At 35.8% G+C, this 23,496-nt stretch overlaps 4 protein-coding genes and 5 non-coding genes across 10 annotated transcripts; 4 read left to right on the top strand and 5 right to left on the bottom strand.

Annotated features, from left to right (window-relative positions):
• Window positions 1–445: 445 nt before the first annotated feature.
• On the bottom strand, window positions 446–540 carry Y44A6C.4. The gene has a single exon (NR_102138.1). It is a non-coding gene; the product is annotated as an Unclassified non-coding RNA Y44A6C.4 (non-coding RNA).
• Window positions 541–2,511: 1,971 nt separating this feature from the next.
• Y44A6C.3 lies at window positions 2,512–2,640 on the bottom strand. The gene has a single exon (NR_102137.1). It is a non-coding gene; the product is annotated as a small nucleolar RNA Y44A6C.3 (small nucleolar RNA).
• A 1,281-nt stretch (window positions 2,641–3,921) lies between these two features.
• Window positions 3,922–9,564, bottom strand: F53F8.6 (uncharacterized protein; the record flags this gene model as incomplete). Of its 2 annotated transcripts, none has more annotated exons than NM_001368490.2 (3): window positions 3,922–4,095; window positions 4,141–4,287; window positions 9,228–9,564. In NM_001368490.2, the coding sequence occupies 3 exons, from the start codon at window positions 9,252–9,254 to the stop codon at window positions 3,997–3,999; spliced, it is 273 nt and encodes a 90-aa protein (NP_001355432.1). The 2 variants fall into 2 exon arrangements, with proteins under 2 accessions (NP_001355432.1, NP_001023964.2); NM_001028793.2 differs by lacking the exon at window positions 9,228–9,564 and adding an exon at window positions 4,971–4,991 and having other exon boundaries at window positions 3,997–4,095.
• A 177-nt stretch (window positions 9,565–9,741) lies between these two features.
• Window positions 9,742–13,959, top strand: F53F8.5 (SAM domain-containing protein). Its single transcript, NM_075597.3, has 5 exons — window positions 9,742–9,915; window positions 10,010–10,283; window positions 10,337–10,514; window positions 11,972–12,209; window positions 12,978–13,959. The coding sequence occupies exons 1-5, from the start codon at window positions 9,754–9,756 to the stop codon at window positions 13,230–13,232; spliced, it is 1,107 nt and encodes a 368-aa protein (NP_507998.1). The 5' UTR covers window positions 9,742–9,753; the 3' UTR covers window positions 13,233–13,959.
• Window positions 13,960–15,424: 1,465 nt separating this feature from the next.
• On the top strand, window positions 15,425–20,467 carry nssp-73 (Activin_recp domain-containing protein). The gene is made up of 3 exons (NM_001365315.3): window positions 15,425–15,570; window positions 18,847–18,991; window positions 19,714–20,467. Exons 1-3 carry the CDS (start codon window positions 15,513–15,515, stop codon window positions 19,883–19,885), a joined length of 375 nt encoding a protein of 124 aa, NP_001352245.1. The 5' UTR covers window positions 15,425–15,512; the 3' UTR covers window positions 19,886–20,467.
• F53F8.8 lies at window positions 17,647–17,870 on the bottom strand. The gene has a single exon (NR_070298.1). It is a non-coding gene; the product is annotated as an Unclassified non-coding RNA F53F8.8 (non-coding RNA).
• On the bottom strand, window positions 19,596–19,681 carry F53F8.10. Its single transcript, NR_070297.1, has one exon. It is a non-coding gene; the product is annotated as an Unclassified non-coding RNA F53F8.10 (non-coding RNA).
• On the top strand, window positions 19,599–19,670 carry F53F8.t1. The gene has a single exon. It is a non-coding gene; the product is annotated as a tRNA-Cys (tRNA).
• Window positions 20,468–22,105: 1,638 nt separating the features above from the next.
• dbd-17 (DB domain-containing protein) lies at window positions 22,106–23,209 on the top strand. The gene is made up of 4 exons (NM_075596.4): window positions 22,106–22,175; window positions 22,229–22,446; window positions 22,494–22,599; window positions 22,647–23,209. Exons 1-4 carry the CDS (start codon window positions 22,107–22,109, stop codon window positions 23,013–23,015), a joined length of 762 nt encoding a protein of 253 aa, NP_507997.1. The 5' UTR covers window position 22,106; the 3' UTR covers window positions 23,016–23,209.
• The last annotated feature ends 287 nt before the right edge of the window (window positions 23,210–23,496 follow it).

Here is a 23,496-nt window from a genome sequence, read left to right as displayed (position 1 = left end):
TTTTCAAAAACTGAATACTATACAAAATGGAATAAGGAAGAAGAAATGAAAACAAAATTCGAAATAAAATGGGAAATGTGATATGATAACAACTAGTGTCGTTCCATCGAAAAATCTTTTTTTGATCTTTTCTCTTTTTTTCCTAAAATAGATGTTTGATTCGACTTAAATAGTGGTTGAATAGTGAAAGTGAATTATTGAGGAAGTAAGGCGTTTGAGGGCTAAAAATTGGTAAGTTTCAATTTAATTGGAAGATACATTTACTATCAATTCATTTGGAAGTGATTTTTTTTTAAACTGAATTATAGAAATATACACTTGTTTCAATAATATTCATTTAAAAAATAAAAAAAACATTTGAATAGAAATTCAAATTTTTGGGGGACCTTTTTTTTGAAATTTTGGGAACTGGGTATAATCCCAATATTCATCCGTTATTATTGGAAAAAAGGCAATGAACATGTTGATTCTCCATAAAAACAATGAATGTACGCTCTACCGTGAAGTTGGCAGAGCCCGCTAATCCTATAGACGCAGAGACAATAACAGCGCTAAATTTGAACAGAGAATTCCGACTATACTTTTCTGTAGGGAATTCCAAAAACGCTTTGAAACTTTTCGGGGGAATCCCTTCCGCCTCACATTCAAAACAGAAAGTGCTAGAGGGGCACCACAGAGATGTGTTGAAAAACGAAATCATTACAGCTAGTGAAAGAGAGAGAAAAGGAGGAGGGAAAAACCATCAAGTTAGAGATGAAAACATAAAGAGACGCAGAGAAATTGTACGTTTTGGCACGTGGTGCCCGAGTGAGAAGCCTAAAAGTGCACGTAGCTTTTAATTTTTCAGGGAGTTTGAGTAATTGAAACGACAGCAGTGGAATTAACCAGGGGTTGATATGAGTACTGTGAACTTCATCTTTTCAACTTTGGTAATTTTTCTAAGGTTGTACCTTTTGCAACTATATAGCCTATAGGCAACATCAGCAATATTTTTAGTTTGGGCTTAGTGGTTGGATATGGTCGGGGTACAGTAGTACTATAGGTGTACTGTAGGAGTACGGAGGGATTTCTGTAGTTTGAGAAAACCTATTGCCATGTAACGGCTCAGCCACACTACAAACTAAAAATTGATTTCTTCAAACACACTTTTATAAAAAGAGAAACTCCATCGGTCACTCACTGACTTCTAACAAAAAACTTTTTGATAACAACCGAAAAAAAGTGAGAAGTGATTGTTCCTTATCAGTTACTACCCACATGATGTGTGTTTATTTAAAAGGAAGCGACCGTAAGGAACATGAGGGCGGAGCTTAATATAGTTTGACCCGATACTCACAACCACGTGGGGAACTTTGCTTGGGAAGAAGGGGGGACGGAGCTTCACGTGGGTTTTTGGAAGTTTGAAAAAAATTGGCCGTTCATTGTTGTGCAAATAAAGCAATTAGTAGCGCTATCTAATTTATCACTATAGTATAGGAGAGAACTATGCGAACATTTGAACCATCTGACGAAGTTACTGAAGTGAAAACGTTTTGCAAATTTGATAAAAACTAGCTCTACCCTTTGCAGGAAAAAATGAGCTAGGCCTTCGAAAGTCACTGTCAATTGTAAACCAGTTTCTTTAATTCAAGCTAAATTGGTGGCGACAGTGGGCATAAAGAATATCTGTGAGTATATGCAGTAGTTATGTGTAAAGTGTAAGTACCTATTGACTTCTTCTTCTTCTCCTCCTCCTCACCGCCGATCACAGTGAGATCTCTCTGTGTTGTTTTATAATTCAGAAAATGCAACTATGCATAAATTGCGAAATGAGGGGAGAGAGAGAGAGAGATGGCGAAGAGACGCTGACGTCAAGAGATAGCGAAACAGATGGTTAGTTATAAATTGATGAGAAGAGGAAGAAGAATCGGAGCGGAGAAGGAGGAGCAGATGGCAGGAAACCTGGGGGTCAAAGTATATTAGTACTACATTGATAGTTTCAGGATCTCGTGTCTTGTACTTTGTACCTGAGGTTCCGAGCAAATTGGTGACCAAATTGATTTAGAAGTTCAATGTGTAAATCTTCGAACTAGAAAATTTTTAAATTATTTTTGGAAATGACCTAATTGGAACATTCCACCCGGCCAAAACATTTTTTGTAGGCGCGCGCCCGTGCTTTTTGAATGCTCAATCTCAGTTGTTTGCAATCCACATTATCTTTTTTTTTTCAAAAATACAACTTTTACGGAAATGAATCATCAATTTGAAAATAATGTTGAACAACACAGAAATAGAAATCAAAAACATTCAAAGTCCATTATTTTTGATCAATTTTCGCCAAATTCTGGTTTAGAAAACAGAAGAGATATGTGTGCGTGTGAGAAATTGGAAGAAAAATATATTACTACGGTTAGCATAGTTCTGTGTAGTTTGCAATTCCGGCAACGCATAAAATTTTTTTGCGTTTCTTTCAGAAGATTTCAGAATTAAAACCGGAAATTTTTGTCATTTTAGGACACATAGTTGCACTTTCGGATCATATGTCCTTTTTCTGAAACTCTTATCAGCGATACCATCAGAAACGTGAAAAATAACATTAAAATAGTTTTTGTCTGTCTAGCAGTAAAGCGAAAGAGTAAAGTTCAAAACGGCGGCAGAAGTGAGCATTTTGAAAAAAAATTGGGGGCTTCTTGATAATCTTTTGCACAAGTTTTTAGGCCCAAGAGTTTCAGTTGTCCTATGTTTGGGAAATGATTCAAAATTTTTAAAAATAAATTCTGTACATTTTGTTTAAAATCGGGTTTCTGCTAGTTGATTGTCCAAAATATGTTATTTGTTTAATTATTGAGGCACCAACAATTGAGGAGAAAGTACAACGAAATTGTTTATAATTTATTTTTGAATTTCAAAATTTCTGCTGCTCCAAACACCACCAAAATTCTCCAACAATGATAAAAAAGGAAGAGCCGAATGAGAAAAAAATAGGAGTCACGTGTGTGCTCACTGAGCACACACACACGCATGCTGTCAGAAAAACAAGTAGGAGAAGCAATGAGGAGATTGGGAAAGGGGATTGGATGGAAAAAAGAAAAACAGCCAGAAAAATTTGGGAAAACATTTATTTTTCCTGTAAAATTGGATTCATTTTTTGGAGAAATATTTTTATGCTTTTAAAATTTAAATACTGAAAAATCGGGGACGTTTAGAAGACTACGGCCAATTTTCCGGAAACAATCGTTTGCCGCTCACCTCCTGATGCAAATACTGTCAAATTTAATTCAATTCCACACATAGACTATGAACTTAAACTTTATTGAGCTAGTACTTCGGTTTTTAAAGCACCACAAGTTTAAAAAATTTTCGGAATGTTATTGGGTAAAGAAGTAAATGTTGAACGAAAAAGAGGTCATAGGACATTTTGGTGACGTCAGAACCTTCTCGCAGCTCACGAGTACGAGATATAGAGAGACACAAAGAGACTGAGACAGCGAGACGGATGAACACGAACGTGTCATTTGGAATCATTTTTTGTGCGTAACAGTCCGGAAATGGGTAATATCCGTAAAGTCTCTATAAGTATTTTAGTCACTGTCTATATCGTAGCGTTGTTATTTTTGTTGCGAGAGCCATTATCGAAGGTTGAATATTTAAAGATGGAGTAGAGTCTAAAAAAAAAGAAGGATTTAGAGCGAAAACGCGAAAATATCGAAAATTACGTCACTCATTTGCGCGGGAATTCAAATTTAATTATGCCGTTGCTCTGATTTTTTAAAAACTGAAAAAATCATAGAAAATATAGAAAATTTCTTAGTTTTTTACAGTTATCCCCTTTCGCACATCATTGCACAAGTCCGCATTTCGCGTCTCACTCAGCTGGGAGCCTACAGTGAACAATATACGGTAACTTAAAATTTGATAGTAAATTTTTTCAGAAAACTTATCTACGAACCCATAAGATATTTATTTACAGATAAGAAAAATAATCACACATCAAGTAAAAAATGAAGGAGAGCAATTTTAAACATCAATCGCGCTATACATTGTCTGAGTGTCACTATTGATCAACGTGGACTCAATAAGAGTTTCTGATGTTTCAGCACGACATAGAAGTCCATTCTGAAAATATACGGGTTATCAAAAAATTACAGTCAAAAGCCTCACCTCATGCCTTCTTTTTAGTTTTCGTCGAATATATGTAATGCACATCACACAAGTAGAGAAAAATACAAGAACCAACAAAAACGAGATGATAGTTACGAGGAACGTTGATATTCGAGTTGTCGGCACTCGATGAGACACGATTTGATGCTGAAATTGGGAAAATTTAGCTTGTACTTTTGTAGTTTGAGGTAGCGCATTTTTTGAAGTCACTAGTTTGTAAACACAGGATCAAATGCGCCAGTAGGGATTTTGCCTAAATACACTTTTAATTATCCAAAACGACATCATAATAAAACACTCCAAAAAATGTTAGATTTTTCATAATTTCAGGTCAAAGTTTTGGTAAATTGCCAAAATTTTGAAAAATATAAGCTTTTAAGGAAATCCAAAGCAATGTCGAATGTTCCGACCCTTACAATGTTTTAATATGATTAAAACAAAGTTACAGTATAGAAAATAGAGAAATTTTTTTTTAGTCGACTTCAAAACTATGAGTGGCAAAAACTGAGTATTGCCACTTTTTGACAGTAAATAAAAAAATTTTCAAATTTTTGAAAAGTTTTATTATGATATTCTGTCATTTTGGCACCGTCTGAGTACTTAAAAAAAATTTCCCACTGGTGCTACTCCAAATTTAAAATACATTTTTGAGTCTTTAACATTCTCAATAAGTTCAATGTTGATAAATTGCAAATTTACTAAAATTGACTAGCATTTCTCAATAAATCTAAAGAATGTAAGAGTGGTTTATTTAGATTTTTAATTTTTTTTCTAGACCGATTTTGAGTATATTTACCCTGCAGAAAAAATTCAAAAATTACAATACTAACCATATTATTAAAATCAATCATATTATCACTGTCTTCTCCACCGACTACATTTGTAGCTTGGATCTGAAAATTTCCAGATCTTGGAATAGGCATAGTATGACGGTTCGGATAGAATAGAGGACTGATAACTGGGCGGGGGAAATTTTTGAAATTTTTGTCAAACATTTCTGTGTTTTCGCAGCAAAGAGAAAAAACCAGAAAGATGGCATAAATGTGATAATAAAGTGGGTAATGCAACCAAAAATGGAACAATTTTCAATGTTTTTACTGAGAAAAAAAGAGAGAGAAATAGACAGAAATGTAGTAATTGATCCCATGGGGAATCGAACTTTTTGAAATATTCGAAAAATCGGGTGGGAGGAAGAAGGGAGGAGGTTAGTGCATCACTAACACTTGAAAACTTTCAGAAAGTAGGCTTAAAACATGTGGTTTTTTGAGCTTTTCCACTAGAAATTTTTAAAGTGGGAAAATTTGGCAACAAAATGTGAGTAGTTTGTGTATGTACTTTGTAGTCTAATCATTTAACTCCGAAGTTGGCACAAATCTTTTAGTTCATAGGTAGTTTTCCATAAAAAAAACAGTTTTCGGAAAAAATTCAAACTAATTGTTCAAATGAAAAATGGGAAAAAGTCAGGCAAACGCACATAGCAAGCGCAGGTATTTTGTGACCAAATAAAAAAAATACTACCATATCTTAGAAACAAAACATAAGACAAATTCTTCATAATCCCGTGCTACTTTTTACTTCTTTGTAGGTCGCCAAAAAAAATTGAGCACTCTGGATTAAAATTCTAAGTGCACGAGGTGAAAGAAAAGAAAGTGAAAAGTATATATAAAAAGTGCAGAGTTGCATTTCATTCACATTTGAGCTCAAAGCTATAAAAAACGAATGAAATTGGAAGAAAGAGCAATGCAAAAAAGGAAGATGAAAAATTGAATGTGTGTGGTTTTATTGGAAATGAACTTTCATTTCAACCATCTTATAAATGGTCAAAATATTGCATTTTATGACTTTTTTGTGAAAATTTTTTAATAAGTTTACAAAAGTTAAAAAAAAAACGTTTCCAAAATTTCTAGAAACTATATTTTTCTGTGAGAACTTTTAAACATTTGAAGTCAAATTTTTTGATACAGCACCAGAAATAATTTTCAAAAATTTTTTTTAGATTGTGGCTCAAAAACATTATTTCTGATACACCGTCAGCTAAAATGTGCAAAAAGATGATAAAATTATATACAATACTAAGAAGCCATCACACGGAATCCCTATAACTCGTTTTTTTTGTAAAAGGCGAAAACACGGAAATGTCACTATTATGAAAAAAAAAACATTGTTAGCAAAAAAAACGATTTTCTAGCTTCTGGGCGACGAAATTCAATTTGTCATCATCCCGACCTCGTTATGTGATGACTTTAAAAATTTTTGAAGGAAGATAAGTTCGAAATCCCGACAGACTTCTTGGAGCAATTCTAAGAGAAAAAAAACTGAACAAGCTATTCAAAATTTCTAGGTGTATAGTGTATCATTAAATAATATGTCACATCAGCTATTTAGAACATGTATTTTTCAGAACTGGCAATTAGGCCAAATATTGCTAAAACACTATGTTGCAAAGTCTTAATCAACTTGTGCACTCGGGGTTCTGGCAATCCTCATTGCATTTTTCACGCTCCATTGATTATCGCCCGCCGGACAACGAAATGGCCTAGTTAGGAAAACTCTTACATTTTGATTTATGAGGGAAGCCACGTGGTGCCAAGCTGTCCCATTACGGTTCGACCTACAAAAATGAGGAAATTTCTTTCCTTAAAATGTGACGTCAGCACGTTCTTAACCATGCAAAATTAGTTGAGATCAATGCGTCTAAATTCCCGGATTTTTTTTGTAGATCTACGTAGATCAAACCGAGATGGGGCACTCTGACACCGGTTGGGCAGCCAGAACCGCGTGCTTGTAAACTAATATCATTTGAACAAATATTCAATGGAAAAAATTGAATGTAATATCAAAATGCGTAAAAAACCGCTAGATTATGTTCATAAAAAACTATTGAGCACACACAATATTCGTTTGATTATACGAAGGATGAAGTAAGGCTAAACACAAGCGGATTAGTAAGATGTATACGGAGAAAAAATTACATTTGACTAACAGCGTCGACGGGGGATTATCTTCTCTTTTTTCGCCGTTTTCTGATATAAAGATTTTGATGAATAAGGACACTGATTTCCGTTGGGACATGAGTGAGTAAAAATCAGTTTTTTAAGAGCAAAGAGCAGGGAAGATTACTGTCATATACTTCACAAGTTCACAAATCAAACCCATATAATTTGAAAGATGATTTTTCAAATAGAGTACATGCTGGTTTTTATCCGTTTTAAATAGGCGCGCTTATTTGAAATGCTTTCATTTTTTCGAAAAAGTTAAATGTGGAGTATCGAAATCTGGAAAATATTTTTAATTGACTCTAAATTTTCCCGCTCAAATATAAAACCAGGAAATTTTTTTTTTTAATTTTTTCACATAGATATTCGGAATCAGGGTAAAGTTTGAACTCGTATAAAGTTATTTCCCAGGTTTCGGTACTTGAGTATACCTCACTTTTAAATGTTCTAAAAACTTATTTGAAACCCATTCAATAGATAAAAATTCGGAGAAACACATTTTTGCAAAATATAATCTTTGAGAATACAGTACACACTGCTTAAAATACTAACTACACAAAAGCTTTCAATGAAGTAAGACTTTTCAACTTCTTTTTTTTTGCTCAGAAACCACTCCAAAATATGATGAATAGAGTGCTAATGTCAGTGAAAAATGAGCCGAAACTCAATGACAAGCGAGCTGAGCCAAGAGCACCGAAAAAAAGCAAAATATTTCGAGTGGGTTTCACACATTTTTGATGGCTCGAAGACGAATAAGGGGGCTCATGTAGACAGAAATGACAAACAACCAAATGCAGAAAAAGGAAGAAAGACAGGAATGATGAGTGATGGGTGACAATATTGCTGTGTTTTTTAAACAGTAATTTGAATTTTTCATGAAATTTAATGTAAATTATAATAATTATCCGTAAGCTTGGGGCCATCTTCAGCTGTTAGAAAATAAAATTTGAATTTTTAGACAATAACATTTTAAATTTAACTTCTCTTCAAAAATGTTCAGAAAAAATAGAGAAATTTCAAATTTTGTGTCAGACGTTTCATGGGGTTAGGGCTGTGCAATCGGACGAATTCGGACGAATTCGGACGTCCGGCGTCCGGACGCGTGTGCGTCCGGCGTCCGAAAAAACCGGACGCGTGTGCGTCCGACGTCCGGAAAAACCGGACGCGTGTGCGACCGGCGTCCGGTTTTTCGGACGTCCGAAATTTTGTTTTTTTGTTTTTTGTTTACAATCTCACTCAGTCTCACTGAGATGTAAACAAAAAACAAAAAAACCGGACGCACCCGCGTCCGAAAACCGGACGCCGGACGCACAAGCGTCCGGTTTTTCCGGACGCCGGACGCACACGCGTCCGCTTTTTTCGGACGCCGGACGCACACACGTCCGCTTTTTCCGGACGCCGGACGCACACGCATCCGAAAAAACCGGACGTTGGGTGCGTCCGGCGTCCGGTTGCACAGCCCTACATGGGGTAAAATTTGAAATTTGCGCGCCAAACTTTTGAGATTTAAAAATTTAATTTTTCATCGAAACTTTTCAGAAATGCTGAACTTTATACAACCAGTTCAAATTTTTCGGATCTAGTTTTTTTTTGTTTTTCAGATATCTAAGTTTCTTATTAAAACGTCACGAGGTGCCAGCTGTTCATTACTGTTTGATCTACAAAAAATGCGCGATTTTTTTTCCAAAAAAAATGTGACGTCAGCACATTCTCAACCATGCGAAATCAGTTGAGAAGTCTGCGTCTAAGTTCCCGTGATTCTCGTAGAACTCCGTAGATCAAACCGAAATGGGACAGCTTGACACCACGTGCTCGCTTTAGTCACGACGTGGCCGAGTTTTTCACATTGATAGTACACGGTTTGAATGATTTTCAAAGCTTCTTATAGCCTTATTTTCTATAAAATCTACTGCTTTAAATAGGAGTGGTGGTCGAGTTTTCACACTTCACGGCCACTTGGAAAATGTCGCCCTGAGTATTTAAATTTTAAATTTGATGTGTTTTTTGATAGCTTGTAGAAAGCACTTATTTTATCCTGAAAAAAAACTAGAGTTCCGCTACGAGACATTTGTAGTTTGTAGTCTAGCTCACCTGCCACGTGGCTTCTTCCAAATCCATTCAGGTTAAAGTCATCACGAGTTGAAGAAGAAGAAGACGTTGTTGGGTGAGTATCCAATTCCGATATAAATAAAAAAGACAGAAAATAAGTCGGGGGTCCTCCGGAAAACAAGGTTTACGCTTCTCCTTTATTTGATTAGACCGCTCTCACTCGGTGCAAGGCATGCAACAGAACTTTTCAATAGGTTTTGTAATTTTGAGGGGGAGGTTTATGAAAGTTGAAAGTTTTTAAAGTACCAGAAAGCTATAAAATATTTTTTACGATTTTTTCTATAGAAAATTCTCTAATTTAAACCTCCGCGTTTTTTCCGAGTGAGAGAGTGTGCGGTTTGAAGAGACGAAGATGAGAAAGGCTAACGAGACTCCGATATCCCGCCAGCGCGCGTTGTTTATCGTAATTTTTCAACACTTTACAATTCGGTTTTTCTTCAATTAAATTGATTTTCCTACCGATTTCACTCAAATTTTTGCATTTTTTTTTTGTTTTTTTTGCAGAAAAATGGAAGCGTGGACTCAGTTTTTCGTGCGAGCCGGTATTCCATCAGAAATCGCCAAAAAATATGCAAAATCGTTCGCGACGAACAGAATCACCAAGGAAATGCTTCCGGAGTTGGACAAATCTACACTTTCAGAGCTGGGAGTCTCTGCGATTGGAGATCAGGTAAAAAAGTTGTTATAAATTGTGGAATTTGTGAAATTTGCAAAAAAAAAATTAATTAACATTTTTTAAAAATATTTTTATTTTTATTTTCCAGCTCTGCATTCTCCGCCGAATCAAAGCCGCAAAATCAGCAATTGAACGTGAAGCAGAAGAAGCCATTCAGGAAGAACCACAGTCAAAACCAGCAGCGAATAAAGCTCGAATTACCGCACCAGGCGCACTTTTGGCTAGCTCCTCGAGTTCTTCAGAGCACCGACGTGGCAAACCACCACCGGATCGGCATGAGATATACCACGTGAAAATGCCCGATGGAAATACTCACAGAACTCGCCAGATACTCCAGAAAGCTGAAGTTATGCGGCAACAAGGTTTTTTCAGCGATTTTTTCGGGAAATTTCACGTAAATTTGATTTTTTTTAAGGATTAGCTGTGCGCGGAACAACTGGAGTCCGGCAAGGCGGCCGATCAGTTTCTCCAATAGACAAAAGTAGTCTGGCAGCGAGAATGAAGCGAAAAGATGCTCCAGAAGTAACATCATCGACTGATCGCCGGCATATTTCGTCGAAAATCTCCAGAATTTCTCAATCGGGCATTAAAAAGTTTGTAGTAAAATCACTTTTACAATAATTTTCGATCATTTTTCCGTAATTTTACGAATTATTAGCAAAAAAAAACCGAAAATTTAAACAATTCCGAAACTAAAAAATAAATTAAAAATAACTTTTTAACAATCAAAATGCTCTCGATTTTCTTTGGAAAACGTGAAAAAATTTTAGATGTTGAGAAAAAAATTCAATTTTCAAAAATTCTTAATTTCCCTCTTGAGATCAACATTTTTCGGAAAAATTTAAACCGGGGGTGGGCGGCAATTGCCCTTCGGCAAATCGGCAAATAATCAATTAGCCGAAATTTTTCAGTTTCTGCAATTCGCCGGTACGCCGATTTTCCGTAATTCCGACAATTTACCAGTTTGCCGGAAATTTTCAATCCCGGTAAAATGACGATTGGCCGAGTTGCCGGAAATTTTCAGTTCCTGCAGTTTGCCGGAAAATTTCAATTCTGGAAATTTGCTGATTTGCCGATTTGCCGGAAGTTTTCAATTCCGGCAATTTTCCGGTTTGCCGATCTGCCAGAAATTTTCAATTCCCGCAAATTGTCGATTTGCCGGAAAAAATCGTTTGCCGCCCACACCCGATTTAAACATTTATCTGAAAAACACCGAAATTTTCTTTAAAGGTGGAGTAGCGTCAGTGGGGAAATTGCTTTAAAACATGCATATGGCACCACAATGACCAAATACCATGATAAAAAAATTCAAAAAAATTTTCTAAATTTTATATGATTTTTTGAAAATTGGAAAAATCTCAGTTTTTGTCTAATTCCTATTTGAATTACCGCCAGTTGAATTCGTTCGATGGAGCGCACTTGCACGTTTTTAAATTTATTTATTTAATTTTTCGTTATTTTCCACCGATTTTTAATGTTTTCGGTGTAGTTTTGCTTGAATTTTAGAGAAAAAGTCAAAATAAATGCAATTTTTCGATTAAAAAGCACGCTTACAGGCGTATAAATGAAAAAGTAACGATTTGAAACGATTTCGAACCTGAATTAATTAATTTCACTGATTTACGCCTGTAAGCGTGCTTTTTAATCGAAAATTTGCATTTATTTTGACTTTTTCTCTAAAATTCAAGCAAAAATACACCGAAAACATTAAAAATCGGTGGAAAATAACGAAAAATAAAATAAATAAATTTAAAAACGTGCAAGTGCGCTCCATCGAACGAATTCAATTGGCGGTAATTCAAATAGGAATTAGGCAAAAACTGAGATTTTTCCAATTTTCAAAAAATCATATAAAATTTAGAAAATTTTTTTGAATTTTTTTATCATGGTATTTGGTCATTGTGGTACCATAGGCATGTTTTAAAGCAATTTCCCCACTGACGCTACTCCACTATTTTTCTTTAATTTCAGAACCAAATAGGGGCATTTTCCACACACACACACACACAAAATTATTTAATTTCAAATTCTAATTTTTTATCTATTTCAGAACAATTTCGAATCGTCCGCCATTGAATTCCCGTCTCACACAGTCCCCCGCCGCCGCCACGTCATCACTTCGAATCCACGTGGGACCCAACGGACGGAGCAAAGCCTCGCGGATGGACGGACGGCTTCAGAAAGTTTCAACTGCCGCGTCTTCCAGTGATGTTCTGCTTATAGACGATAATATGGATTATGAAGACGATGAGATTGTGGAGGAAGTTGTTGATTATGAGGAGGATGAGGTAAAAATCTGATGAAAATTACGAAAAATTGGTTTTTTGGGCAAAAATCAGTTTTTTAAAAAATTTTTTTTTTGCTGAAAATTCCGAAACAATAGCTTTAAATAAAAAATCATACAGAAAAAACGTTTTTTTCACCTTTTCTGACGATATATTCTCCAGAATATGCAAAAGTACAAATTGTACTATTTTCTTCTCTAAAAAATTACAGAACATGATCTTAATCAGGGGTGGGCAGCAAACGCAAAAAAAAAATTTTCCGGCAAATAGGCAATTGCCGGAATTGAAATTAGCCGGAAAATAGGCAAATCGGCAAATTGCCAGAATTGACATTTCCGGCAATCTGACTGAATATTTTTCGGCAAATCGGCAAACCAGCAATTTGCCGGAATTGAAAATTACCGGCAAACCGGCAAATTACCGGAATTGGTAATTCCCGACAAATCCGCCTACCGGCAAGTTGCAAAAGCGCCCACCCCTGATCTGAATTCATCGAATTTCGTACATTTATAAATTGAAAAAATCAACAAAAACCAATTAATATAGGTAGACAAAAACTTATACTAAAAATCTATTAATATTAATACAGGAAAACGAGAAAAATATCAAAAATGACGTCACTCATTTGCGCGGAAATTCAAAACAATTTTCCTTTTTACTTGAAAAAAAATCGTAAAAAGTTTAGAAAAGTTTTATAAATTTTTTTACATTTAAATTAGGTATATTACCACGGGTGTCATTTTGCCGGCCAAAATCCAAAAATTCTTTCAGATGGGCTATTCGGATGCTCCGATCTACGACGTTGTCGATGCTCCAGTTCGTCAGCGAATCTCATATTCTTCTGGCCGCCTGTCGAGTACAGTTCAACGTGCTCCACCACGAGCTTCTGCTCCTTCTTCATCGTCTCGCTCCGCCCATCACCACCACCAGCCACGTCATCATCGACACGACACGTCATCAAGAGGCGGAGCTCCATCTTCCTCTTCGTCAAATGTCTTTAATCGTCTTTCATTTAATTCTCGTTAAAAATATCTGGGTTTTTTAAAAAGTCTGAACTCAAAATGGCTTCAAAATTTCGAAAAATGCCAAACAAAAATTAGCAAAACGTCCATACTTTTTTTTTTGAAAAATGAAAAATCTGTAAGAAATTCCATAAAATCCCAGAAATATGTTTACTGTAACGAGAAAAATATTCAAAAATATTCGTAGAAAAATTATTAAAATTTGCAATTTTTCCAACTGCACGTGGTGTCAAAAATAAAAGAAATGTTCCAATATTTTTTAATGATTTTCGATTTTCAAATCGAAAATCTTTAAGAAAAAATTCGAAAAATTCCGTTTATTTTTTGATTTTTCGGAAAAAATTTGTTTCAATTTTTAATGATTTTCCATTATTTCTCTATTCTTATATAAATTTCATCCTAATTAATTTGGATTTAGACGTTTCCTTTTTAATTTAATTTAATTTATTACGATAGTAAGATATCGTGAGGTAGAAAAAAAAACAAAATTCGAAATTTTAAGTTATTTTGAGTATTTTAAAGCAGAAAATCCCCATTTCTTCCCTCCTTTAGCTGTATTTTCTTCTAGTTTTTCGTTTTTGTTTCCAGTAAAGCCACCACCCTAATATATAATTGTATGAATAACTTGTTTGATTCGCTACGATATCATCATATGTCACAAAATTCGCATTTTTGCTGTTCCAAACTTTTTGTTCTGCCATTATTAAATTCATGAAATTCCTTTGCACTTTTTTTTATTCCATCCGAATTTTTTGCGACTTGCCTATTAAGAAAATCATGCTCTATTGAGCAAAAAAGAGTTATAAAGTCGAATATATAAGTGTGGCAACCCGAGACGCCACAGGGCTCCGCCTCCACAAACTTCCTGAGCTCTCCGAGAGGGAGCTCCTTGAGAGAGCCCATTTTCTCATTTTTGACTTACTTTCCTTGTTAGTTGATACTTGTTGTTCTCCTGTGTTGGATGTTAAGTTGTTTGTCAGACTTAGGTTCCGACTACAAACTATAGTCGGTTCCGGTTTTATCTACAAACTACAGTTTCTTCTGTAGATCACTACAATTCGTATGTGGGCTCGAACCGCGTTCAATTTTTGATATTTTCCGTAAATTGAAAAAAAAACATGAGTAGGAACTTTTAAAGCAAGTTTCGGTATTCAACATTTTGAAAACATGGAATCATAAAAACTGTGCGCTACAAACTACAGTCGAACTACAGTACACACTGCAAACCAGGACGATTTTTTCCGGCAAGTCGGCACATTGCCGGAATTGAAAATTTCCAGCAAATCGGCGAACCGGCAAGTTGCCGATTTGCCGAACTTGTCGAAAATTTTCAAGTTGTGGTTTTGCACTTTTTTTTTAAAGTTTCAGAACTTCAATTTCAATCGGAAAAGTTGTACGCATCCTACACTGAAAATAATAAAACTGGGCGAGCTGTCTCCGCCCGCTGCGAGGTAAACATAGCGGCGCGCGGAACCCGTAGGATGTCGGCGGCCTGATATTGGTTGGTCCCCAAATTTTTGCCTTTTCTCCGTGAGTGGACGAGAAAAAGGCGGGGCCTAAATATGAGGTTTTCTGCAGTACACGCCACGCAGTTTTATTATTTTGAGTGTATGAATGTTCCTACATCTATTTTAGAAAGTAAGAAAATTCTATGAAAATATTGAACAAAACAGGAAAAAATTTCAAAAAGGGAGGTTTTTCCGTCTTATAAAAGAAATTCCTCTAAACATTTCCGACAAATCTCAAATCCGGCAGACGGCAAATCTGCAAACCGGCAAATTGCCGGAATTGAAAATTTCCGACAAATCGGCAATTCGACAAAGAAAAATTTGCCTCCCATCCCTGCTACAAACTACAATCCTCAAGCTATTTTTGAAATATTTGCACGATGCTGCTTTTTAAGCCCCGACCACAAAAAGAGCTTCCGCGACTATAAACTACAAACTAGACTACAAATAACAAAGACCCCTTCGTTTTCCTGTTTCCCAACCCCAAAAACTGATGAGCACCGTTTTTATTTTTAAATTGTTCCTGTTCAAAAATTTAACACTGCTTCCCTATGATCAGTGACCTTCTTCAGAAGCCCCTTGAATTTCCGGTTCCGCTTCCTGTCTATTTTAAAAAGATTCGTTTATTTTTTCATATTGCCCACAGGAATCCTGTTATTTTCAGATATTTTTTGAATCTATGTTCATATTTCAGACTCTCATTATCAGTTCGTCTAAATGCTGTCCAAACTGTCGAATGAATAAATCAATAACATTGGTGGCGTTATCAGTGTACTATGCCTAATGGTCCCCTCCTACTGCTTACATTGCTCCTGATTATGGTGCGACTGACTCGTAAGTCTTTATTTTTGTATAAATATAAAAAACTTTCAAAAAAGTGCAACCAAAATGCATATCCCATGAGAAATAATGAATAATGTATTAAATAGGTCAGCTAATAACTTCGAATGAATTGAATACTAATTTCTTCAAGGGACTTTTGCTTTTTCCTTTTGTGCGTGGGGAGTTGGAGGGTCGTGAACAGAATATCTGTAAAATTTCCAGTTTCTGATTTCTGCCCGTTTCGAAAAGTGGAACCACTTTCTATTTAACTTTCTTCATAAGTATGAATTAGAATCATTAGAACTTAAAAATTGATACTTCTCTTAAAATAATCAATTTGGCAGATATGTATGAGCGTTTAAACCCTCATATTTTCAAAAGTTAAATTCTGTAAAATTTTCAGATTTTTAACAACAGAAGTATTCAAAAAACGTGAATTTTGAAAAATATCTAGCAAGATTATGTGCAATCTTTGAACTGTAACAGATCCTTGTTTAATTGTAAGAGTAAGAATAATTCAGCTATAACAAAGTGAACTTACATGAAATTGTAGCTGAATCAACGTCTGCAGTGCCCAAAGTTTAGTACAGAGATTAAAGTCTGGAAAAGTATAAACTCTTCTGATTTATAACCACTACTCTTCTGTTGTTTAAAAGTGCTAAACTTTTGAATAGCTACAATCAGAACCTACTATATATCATTCCAAAGGTGGTTTCGGTTTCAGTTACTGAAGTTGAAATATCATCTAAAGGATAAAGGTAACATAATCTGACTAACACTAGTTGCTGTTAGTAATATTATAGCGTCTATATATAATTATATAATTATAGTTAAGGTAGTTAGCGATGGTGATATCCATGCTAGTGGTAAAACACTTATAACATTTTTTTTTATTATTTCGGTTAGAAAAATTCCTATTATAGTTTGCAGTATGAGGCGCGCCAGGACAGTATATTATCTTTGTAGTCCAGAACTCCGTATCAAGAACCATTGATGTAGGTCCATGTCGTCTGAAGCAGTGTCTCGTAGAAAATGTAATCGAATGCCAATTAGCCGTCCTCTTGAATACCTAATCGGTGTCTTTTCGCCTCTCCCTTTAACCTCTCTATCTCTCAATTCCTACATTTTTATGCTCTTTTCATGGTCACTGGCAAAATGACTGAAGAAGTCATAATCCATCAGGGGAGGTGCACTATGAGCTTCAGAAAGTCCGTAGAAGAAGACGGGGGAAGAACAAGTTAATTGGAAATTGGAAAGACAAAGTAATTTCTTAGAAATTAGAAAAATAGTGAGACGCCGCGCAAAACTAATTGAATAGACACACAGCTGTGAAGAGAAGGGGCTCTCGCAAAAATTGATATTATAGTATGATATAGTGTTAGTTTCCATGGGTCCAGCAGAAAATCCTTATGGCACATTTTTCCCCGCATCGACTTTTCTGAAAAATGGTGTTTATTTTGCAACTAGCTGCTCTAAAACCACAAGAAAAGTGCGCTGCGAATCTCATGCTAAGGATCCAAATCAAACATAAATATTCCTGCTAATTAAAGCCCCCGAATTTTTTGCGCTGACTAGTTACAGGCTAAATTTGGGCTGCTTGCTTTTCAATATAACTCAAATTTGTATGCTATGTTTATGCTAAGCAGCGGTTGAATTTTCGCACCGCTCATAACAATGCCTTCACAACCAAATCCCGTAGCGATTCTTTCCTTCCTGTTCACATGCGAAACACCACTTCAGAATACATTTCCCTCCGAAAAAAAGAAGCGCCAACTCTTTCGTCAAAAATTAGTCGTCGCTCTTCGAGATAATTGTTTGACGGAACAAAACGAGGACCGAAAATAATCGAATTTTCTACCGCACACAAAGAAACGCCAAAATTTTTGAAGACGTTTTGTGTCTTTTCACAAAAAATCAATAACTTTTTCTGTGGGGGGAAGAGGATAAAAATGGAAAAAAGAGAAAGGCAAAAACCGGGGGAGAATATTTATTGGGTTATAAAAATGTCCAACTTTACTGGTTTTTATGGACCCCTTTTCCGACAGGGGAGAGGTCTCCGCAGTAAAAAATAGAGAAAAAAAATGCAAAATATAGTAAAACATTAGGGATTTCTTGACGTTGCTAAAACTACAAATTTCAAAAAATGTACTTTGCGAAGTGGAATATCGGATTGCTACAACTATACAAGCCAGAATTTCAGCTACATAGCCTACCACCTAATACAAAATTCTTTTCAACACCGTCATAATTGTACTCTTTCTTTTTTCCCTTATTCAACATTTTTCTTCTTGCCTAGTCAGAGACATTTGATCTGTTCACCGGATGCTATCCGTAGCAAAAGGACACCCATTTTCTAACTGACTTCCGTCTCAAAAGACATTTGGATAGAGCACCTTGCACGAATGGATATTGTGAGAGGGAAAGAAGACATGCCGAGTAATAAAATAAAAAATAAATATAAATAAATAAAATAAATATAAAAAAACAACGTGGAGTCAGAATGTCTCATTTCGTTTGACCTTCAAAACATGCGGGAGTTGAGACGCGGACATCTCATTTCGCATGGTTAAGAGCGTATTGACTTCACAATTTTTCTGGAAAAATATTCCCACGTTTTTTGAAGATCAAACTGTAATGAAACAGCCTGACACCACGCGTTACAAATTGAAAAAAAAATTGCACAAGTAGTCTTGGTGGAAATCTTCGTCGTTAAACGAAGATCAGGCTCTTTTTCAGACAATCAACATGGTTTTCCCATTCCCTTCACTATAGACGTACTTGATATATTATGTTTCTGACCTGAATCAAAAGTTTGAATTTAAATACTTGAAATGCGTATAATTCCATGTCTATACCAATCTAGATAGACAGCTTCTACCCAAGCACCCACACACACGCATTTTTGAAGAGATAATTGTCGTAAGCAAGACAGCTTTTGATATAATTAGGCGACAAGTGTTGCATTGGATATTACTAATACTACTACGAACCTATGTTCGCTCATTTACTATTCTCAATTATTCTCAATTGGAGAACTATGTCAGAGTGTTCTTTATAATCGTCAGACAGGGTGAAGCTTTAGAATGGGTTGGAAGTAGCGATATCTCCAGGATAATGCATATATGCATAAGGTTCCAAAAATAAAAAAAAAGAACTTCCATAAACGCTCCGTTATTTTAGTTAAGTTATTACTAGAAAACTACCGTACTTCCTTTATTTGTTTCGCACACCTACCTCACTGGGGTACCTCACTAGTCATTCAATTTTCTAATTTCAAAAAAATTTCAGATTGTCTTCTATGTCTAGAAGGTTCCGATTGCGTAATGGATGCCTCATGCGGTGAATGCTCTGGAGTAGCGTGTGCTCGAATTGTATCACATAATTTGGACGATAATCGGGAGGTGGCGCTGACGTGTCTACCATATGATACAAGGTTGGACACAGATTAAAATGTTTTGAGATTGTGTTAAAAAAGTGACAATTAGTTTTATAAACAATTACCCTTCGATTGCAAAAAGTTACAAAAAGTAAAGTTGTTATAAAATTCATAAGTACATCGTTTTTGCTTATAAACTGAATCGTTTTTTTTCGCGCACCGGGAACGTTTGATTCAATTTTTGAAGTAAAAAGATTGTTTTTTAAGTAGCAGGACCCGAACATTTTAAAGCTTAAGCAAAAGAGCCTGTAACCTATAAAAAGTACAATAATTTGTTTCCGATGTTTCTAAATTTATTTTTGTCTTAAACAATTTGTTTGATAAACAAAACAAAAAATATATCGAAGATAGCTGCGTAAAAACTAATAGGGATACAGTACTTTTTAAAGGCGCACAATCCTTTTTCTCAGCGAGAAATTAAACATTTTCAGGCGTTTTGAGACCATCTATCGCCTGAATAACCACTTTTTTCCTAACCAGGTAAATCATATTTACACTAACTGTCTAATTTTCCATTCCTGGCCACTCGCTATCCCTTTTCACCCTACTTCTCTCGATTTTGACCGTAGTATTCCTATTCGCCTCGGGGAACAGCTTTAACCGTGGGGGTATAGCTCAGTGGCAGAGCATTCGACTGCAGATCGAGAGGTCCCTGGTTCAACTCCGGGTGCCCCCTAAATACTTTTTGTCCTAAAAACTGAAAATTAATTTTTTTGCAGAAACTTCCACAAAAAGCAACTAGAAGAGGAGGGATGCAAAGTGATTGGTGATCGGCAAACGTGCATATGCTATAATCATGACTATTGTAATTCGTCTTCAAAACACTTCAACATTTACGGTTTTCCATCTCTTTCATTTTTATGTTTCTTTTTATTTTGTTTTTTTCTATAACAGTGTTTGTGTGATGCAAAAGAAAAGTGAAACACGTTTTTTGAAAGGGAAAATTTTTGGGAACGATGAACGGAATGGAATGTAGAGAGGGAAAAGTGAATTATGACAAATTACCGAATTTGTTTGTGGGGTTAAACATTGAAAACGGGTATAAAATGTACTGATTTTTGAGATTGCTTTATTTTACCCGGTTTGTTGGATTCGATTAGTCAATTGGAACCACTCGAATTTGATCAGTTTTGAATTTGCAGAATAATTAGTAACAAAAGTAGTAGACTTGGAAAATATAACGTCTAAATTTTCAGCTTGTAAGTTTTTTGAAAACATCAAAGTTTGAAGTTCGCGCAATAAAATTTTGAAAACATTTAAAATTTCCTGAAAGAATGTTAGAATTCCGAAACAATTTAAAAATTCAAATTTGAATTTCCCGCCACAAGATTTTCTAAATGTCGAAACTTGAAATGTGAGCCCAAACTTTTATTTAGAAAAAAATTCCCGCCGAAAATTTTTTCTGATAGGAAGAAAATTTGAATTTTCCACCAACATTTTTTTTTACAATTTTCAATAAACAATCTATAAATTTTGATTTCAGAAGTTTTTGAATATCCCGCTAGAATATTTTTTAAAGTTTATTTCATTTATATAGGTGGCATCATCAGTTTGGTGGCTGCCTAGACCTGCAATGCCTACAAATATAACATCACTCAATTCGAAACCACTGTATTTTTTTCATGAGATGATTTTCATCTTCACTCTTATCATCACGTCGTCATCAGATGACCTCGAGACTGTATGCCAGGGCGTGTAGGAAATTGTTTGTGGCATTAGAATAAGATTCTCAGAAAAAATGGAAGAAGGGAAAGAAAAGAGAAATAGTTTGACGAATCAACAAGGGTCTCAAGGTTTCTTGCCAATCGGACTTACAATTCGATGATTGATGTTTTAGACATCTCTACTCTGTTTACTATATTTTTACCATTACTAGACCTCACTGTTTTTTTGCAGCAGCATTTTTTCTAGCCATCTAGGTTAACGTCCACTTGTAAATAGTCCTCATTGCCAACTCAAAATGGGGTTGACTTTTCCAACATTGTCCTTCTCCTGAACCCAACAGGTTTCAAAAGCCTTCTAGGTACATTTTGTGAAAGTTTGATCACAAAATTCTAGTGTGTTTTCTCTATCAATACATGTGATTTGTGGTATTAAACTTATCAAGACTACAAGTCTAGAAAAAGAAGATGGAGGAGGTATCTGATGACCATTTGTCCTTTCAGTAGTAAGTCAGTTCACTAGTAACTTCTCGAGTTCGTTTGCAAAATTATTTTTACATCGGTTTGTGTGTCTATGAATTTTAATAGACGTCTCCAGTTGTTAAAATACCTCTCAGTATAATCGACGTAAAATAACTCAGGGGTGGGCGGGAATTGCCGTTTGGCAAATTTTTTTGTCGACAAACTCGGCAAATTGCCGGCTTGCCGATTCGCCGTTTGCCGAATATCAGATTTGCCGGAAAAGCCTAAAATGATTTTTTTATAAGACGGAAACACAAACTGTTCCTTTTTGAAACTTTATTTCGGTCTTCTTCAGATATTTTCATAGAATTAGCTTACTTTTCAAAATAGATATAGGGACATTCATAGGACGCGTACAACTTTGCCGATTGAAATTGAAATTCTGAAATTTCCAAAAGAAAAAAGGGTACAACCACAATTTGCCAAAAATGTTTGTAAATGCAGCGGCAAAAAGCGAATATCTACTCTGATTTCAACGAAAATTACCGTTTTTCCGGCGAATTCGGAAATCCGACAACTTGCCGCTTAGCCGGAAATCTTCAATTCCGGAAGTTTGCCGATTTGCCGTTTTGCCGAAAAAAAAATTTGCCTCCCACCTCTTCTAGAAAACCCCGAAAGTATTCAAATTAGTTTGTTGGATTTTCAGTTGTATACTGGCTACAAACTATGTATCAGTTTCATGTACTTAAAATAGTCACTGAAAATATAAATTAGTGTAACTTTGATTCCAAGGACAAAATCAGTCGATATCTGTAATTCAACGTTCCTCGTATCAAGTTATTTCCTGTCGTCTAAATTTTTTTTCATCGAAATGTGATTTTTGTTTTGTTTTCTTCAAACCGATGACCTCCCGCTGATTTACTCCTCGCTTCCTTATTTTTTCACTAATACTTTTTCCGTCTCACTGCAAAACACAACAATTTTTCAGAATGCATTTATCCTCGTCACTGCTTCTTGTAGCAGCTGCACTGTTTGCACTTCCAGATGGCACGTTTGAGGTATGTTTTCAAATGTGTAGTTTGTAGTTTGCAGTTTATGTGTTTAATTTCAGTGCGCCACAAACGGTCTCTGCGGCTACCAACCATCGTGTGCCGCATACTCCCAACCACGACCATCGTGTGGATGTGCTAGCAGCTACGGATGCGGATCATATGGTTGCTACAGACTTCGTGCGCGTGGAGCCAAGAGCTACCAACCAAAAAGAGGACGAAGCAGGGTCACCGTTGGCGGATCAAGCAGTGAAGAGGCTAGAGAAGTGTTGAGGCAAAGGTTTGAGTTGTAGCAAAGATTTTGCCAAAGTTAATTTTCTTCTCCAGAATGGCCATGGAACGTGTTCGTCGAAAGGAACAACTTACGTCATCAGAGGAGTTGGATTTGGTGTCTCCAAGTGTGCTCAGAAATAGCAAGTCGGAGCAGCCAATCGTAAGTTACAAAAATCAAAGGATTTACCCAATTTCCAAAAATTTCAGAACCCAGATCGCGCATTCTACGAGTGCTGCATTGACCGTAAGCTTCCGGACGCCTGTCTATCTAAGTGCTCGTTCGGAGCATTCACCAAACCAACCCTCCAAGCAATGTACTTCAAACAAGATCCATGCCCGTTGGACGCTATGAAGGAAATGCAATTCTGTGCCGCTCAGGGAAGAGATCATCGCGACTGTTGTGCACGTAACGGAGTTACCACTACTCTCGCTGGACCAAAATGCTTGAGCTTCTGTGACCAGCGCCTCGGGCGCAATCAACAGTTGGATATGTCCTATGTTCCATGTTTTGACAGATTCGAATCGATGAAATCCTGCTTCTGGCATGACATGACCCGATATTACAAACGAGTTTAATTTTGATTGAAGTCAGAGTAGAAATTCACATTTAGCCGCTGCATATACCTCAATATTCATGTACCCTCCGATGTTTTCTCTCCAAAATCACTACCATTATACTGCTTTACTAAAAAAGTTTTCAAATTTTTTTTTGATTTTTCGTTTTCCCGGTATCCAAATGACATTTCAATGAATTTTTATCTTAACTTTTTACGAAAACACGGAAATTAAACAAATTTGTCAGATGATGTTCGTTACCATAACCAATAGTATACTTTGTTGATCTGTGAGCATACGATTGCACTCTGACACTGTGGTTCAGGGGTAAGCGGCAAACGATTTTTCCGGCAAACCGAAAACTTAGCAGAATTTAAATTTCCGACAAATCGGCAAGCCTGCAAGTTGCCGGAAAAACGGAAATTGCTGAAAACTTTCGGCAATTTCCGTTTTTGTAGTTTTTTTTTTTTGAAAATTTCAGAATTTCAATTTCAATCGACAA

This window comes from Caenorhabditis elegans, chromosome V (assembly GCF_000002985.6).
Source record: "Caenorhabditis elegans chromosome V".
Classification (NCBI taxonomy): domain Eukaryota; kingdom Metazoa; phylum Nematoda; class Chromadorea; order Rhabditida; family Rhabditidae; genus Caenorhabditis; species Caenorhabditis elegans.
The sequence above is the reverse complement of the archived record's forward strand: the minus strand, read 5'-3'. Positions and strand labels throughout refer to the sequence as shown.

Bases quoted from the DNA above. Each gene is read 5' to 3' on its own strand.
- dbd-17 (NM_075596.4), top strand. From the start codon at position 22,107: ATGCATTTATCCTCGTCACTGCTTCTTGTAGCAGCTGCACTGTTTGCA. The intron at 22,176-22,228 runs GTATGTTTTCAA...GTTTAATTTCAG, and splicing joins TTCCAGATGGCACGTTTGAG to TGCGCCACAAACGGTCTCTG. The intron at 22,447-22,493 runs GTTTGAGTTGTA...TTTCTTCTCCAG, and splicing joins AGAGAAGTGTTGAGGCAAAG to AATGGCCATGGAACGTGTTC.
- F53F8.5 (NM_075597.3), top strand. From the start codon at position 9,754: ATGGAAGCGTGGACTCAGTTTTTCGTGCGAGCCGGTATTCCATCAGAA. The intron at 10,284-10,336 runs GTTTTTTCAGCG...ATTTTTTTTAAG, and splicing joins TGAAGTTATGCGGCAACAAG to GATTAGCTGTGCGCGGAACA. The intron at 12,210-12,977 runs GTAAAAATCTGA...AAATTCTTTCAG, and splicing joins TTGATTATGAGGAGGATGAG to ATGGGCTATTCGGATGCTCC.
- nssp-73 (NM_001365315.3), top strand. From the start codon at position 15,513: ATGCCTAATGGTCCCCTCCTACTGCTTACATTGCTCCTGATTATGGTG. The intron at 15,571-18,846 runs GTAAGTCTTTAT...AAAAAATTTCAG, and splicing joins GATTATGGTGCGACTGACTC to ATTGTCTTCTATGTCTAGAA. The intron at 18,992-19,713 runs GTTGGACACAGA...ATTTTTTTGCAG, and splicing joins TGTCTACCATATGATACAAG to AAACTTCCACAAAAAGCAAC.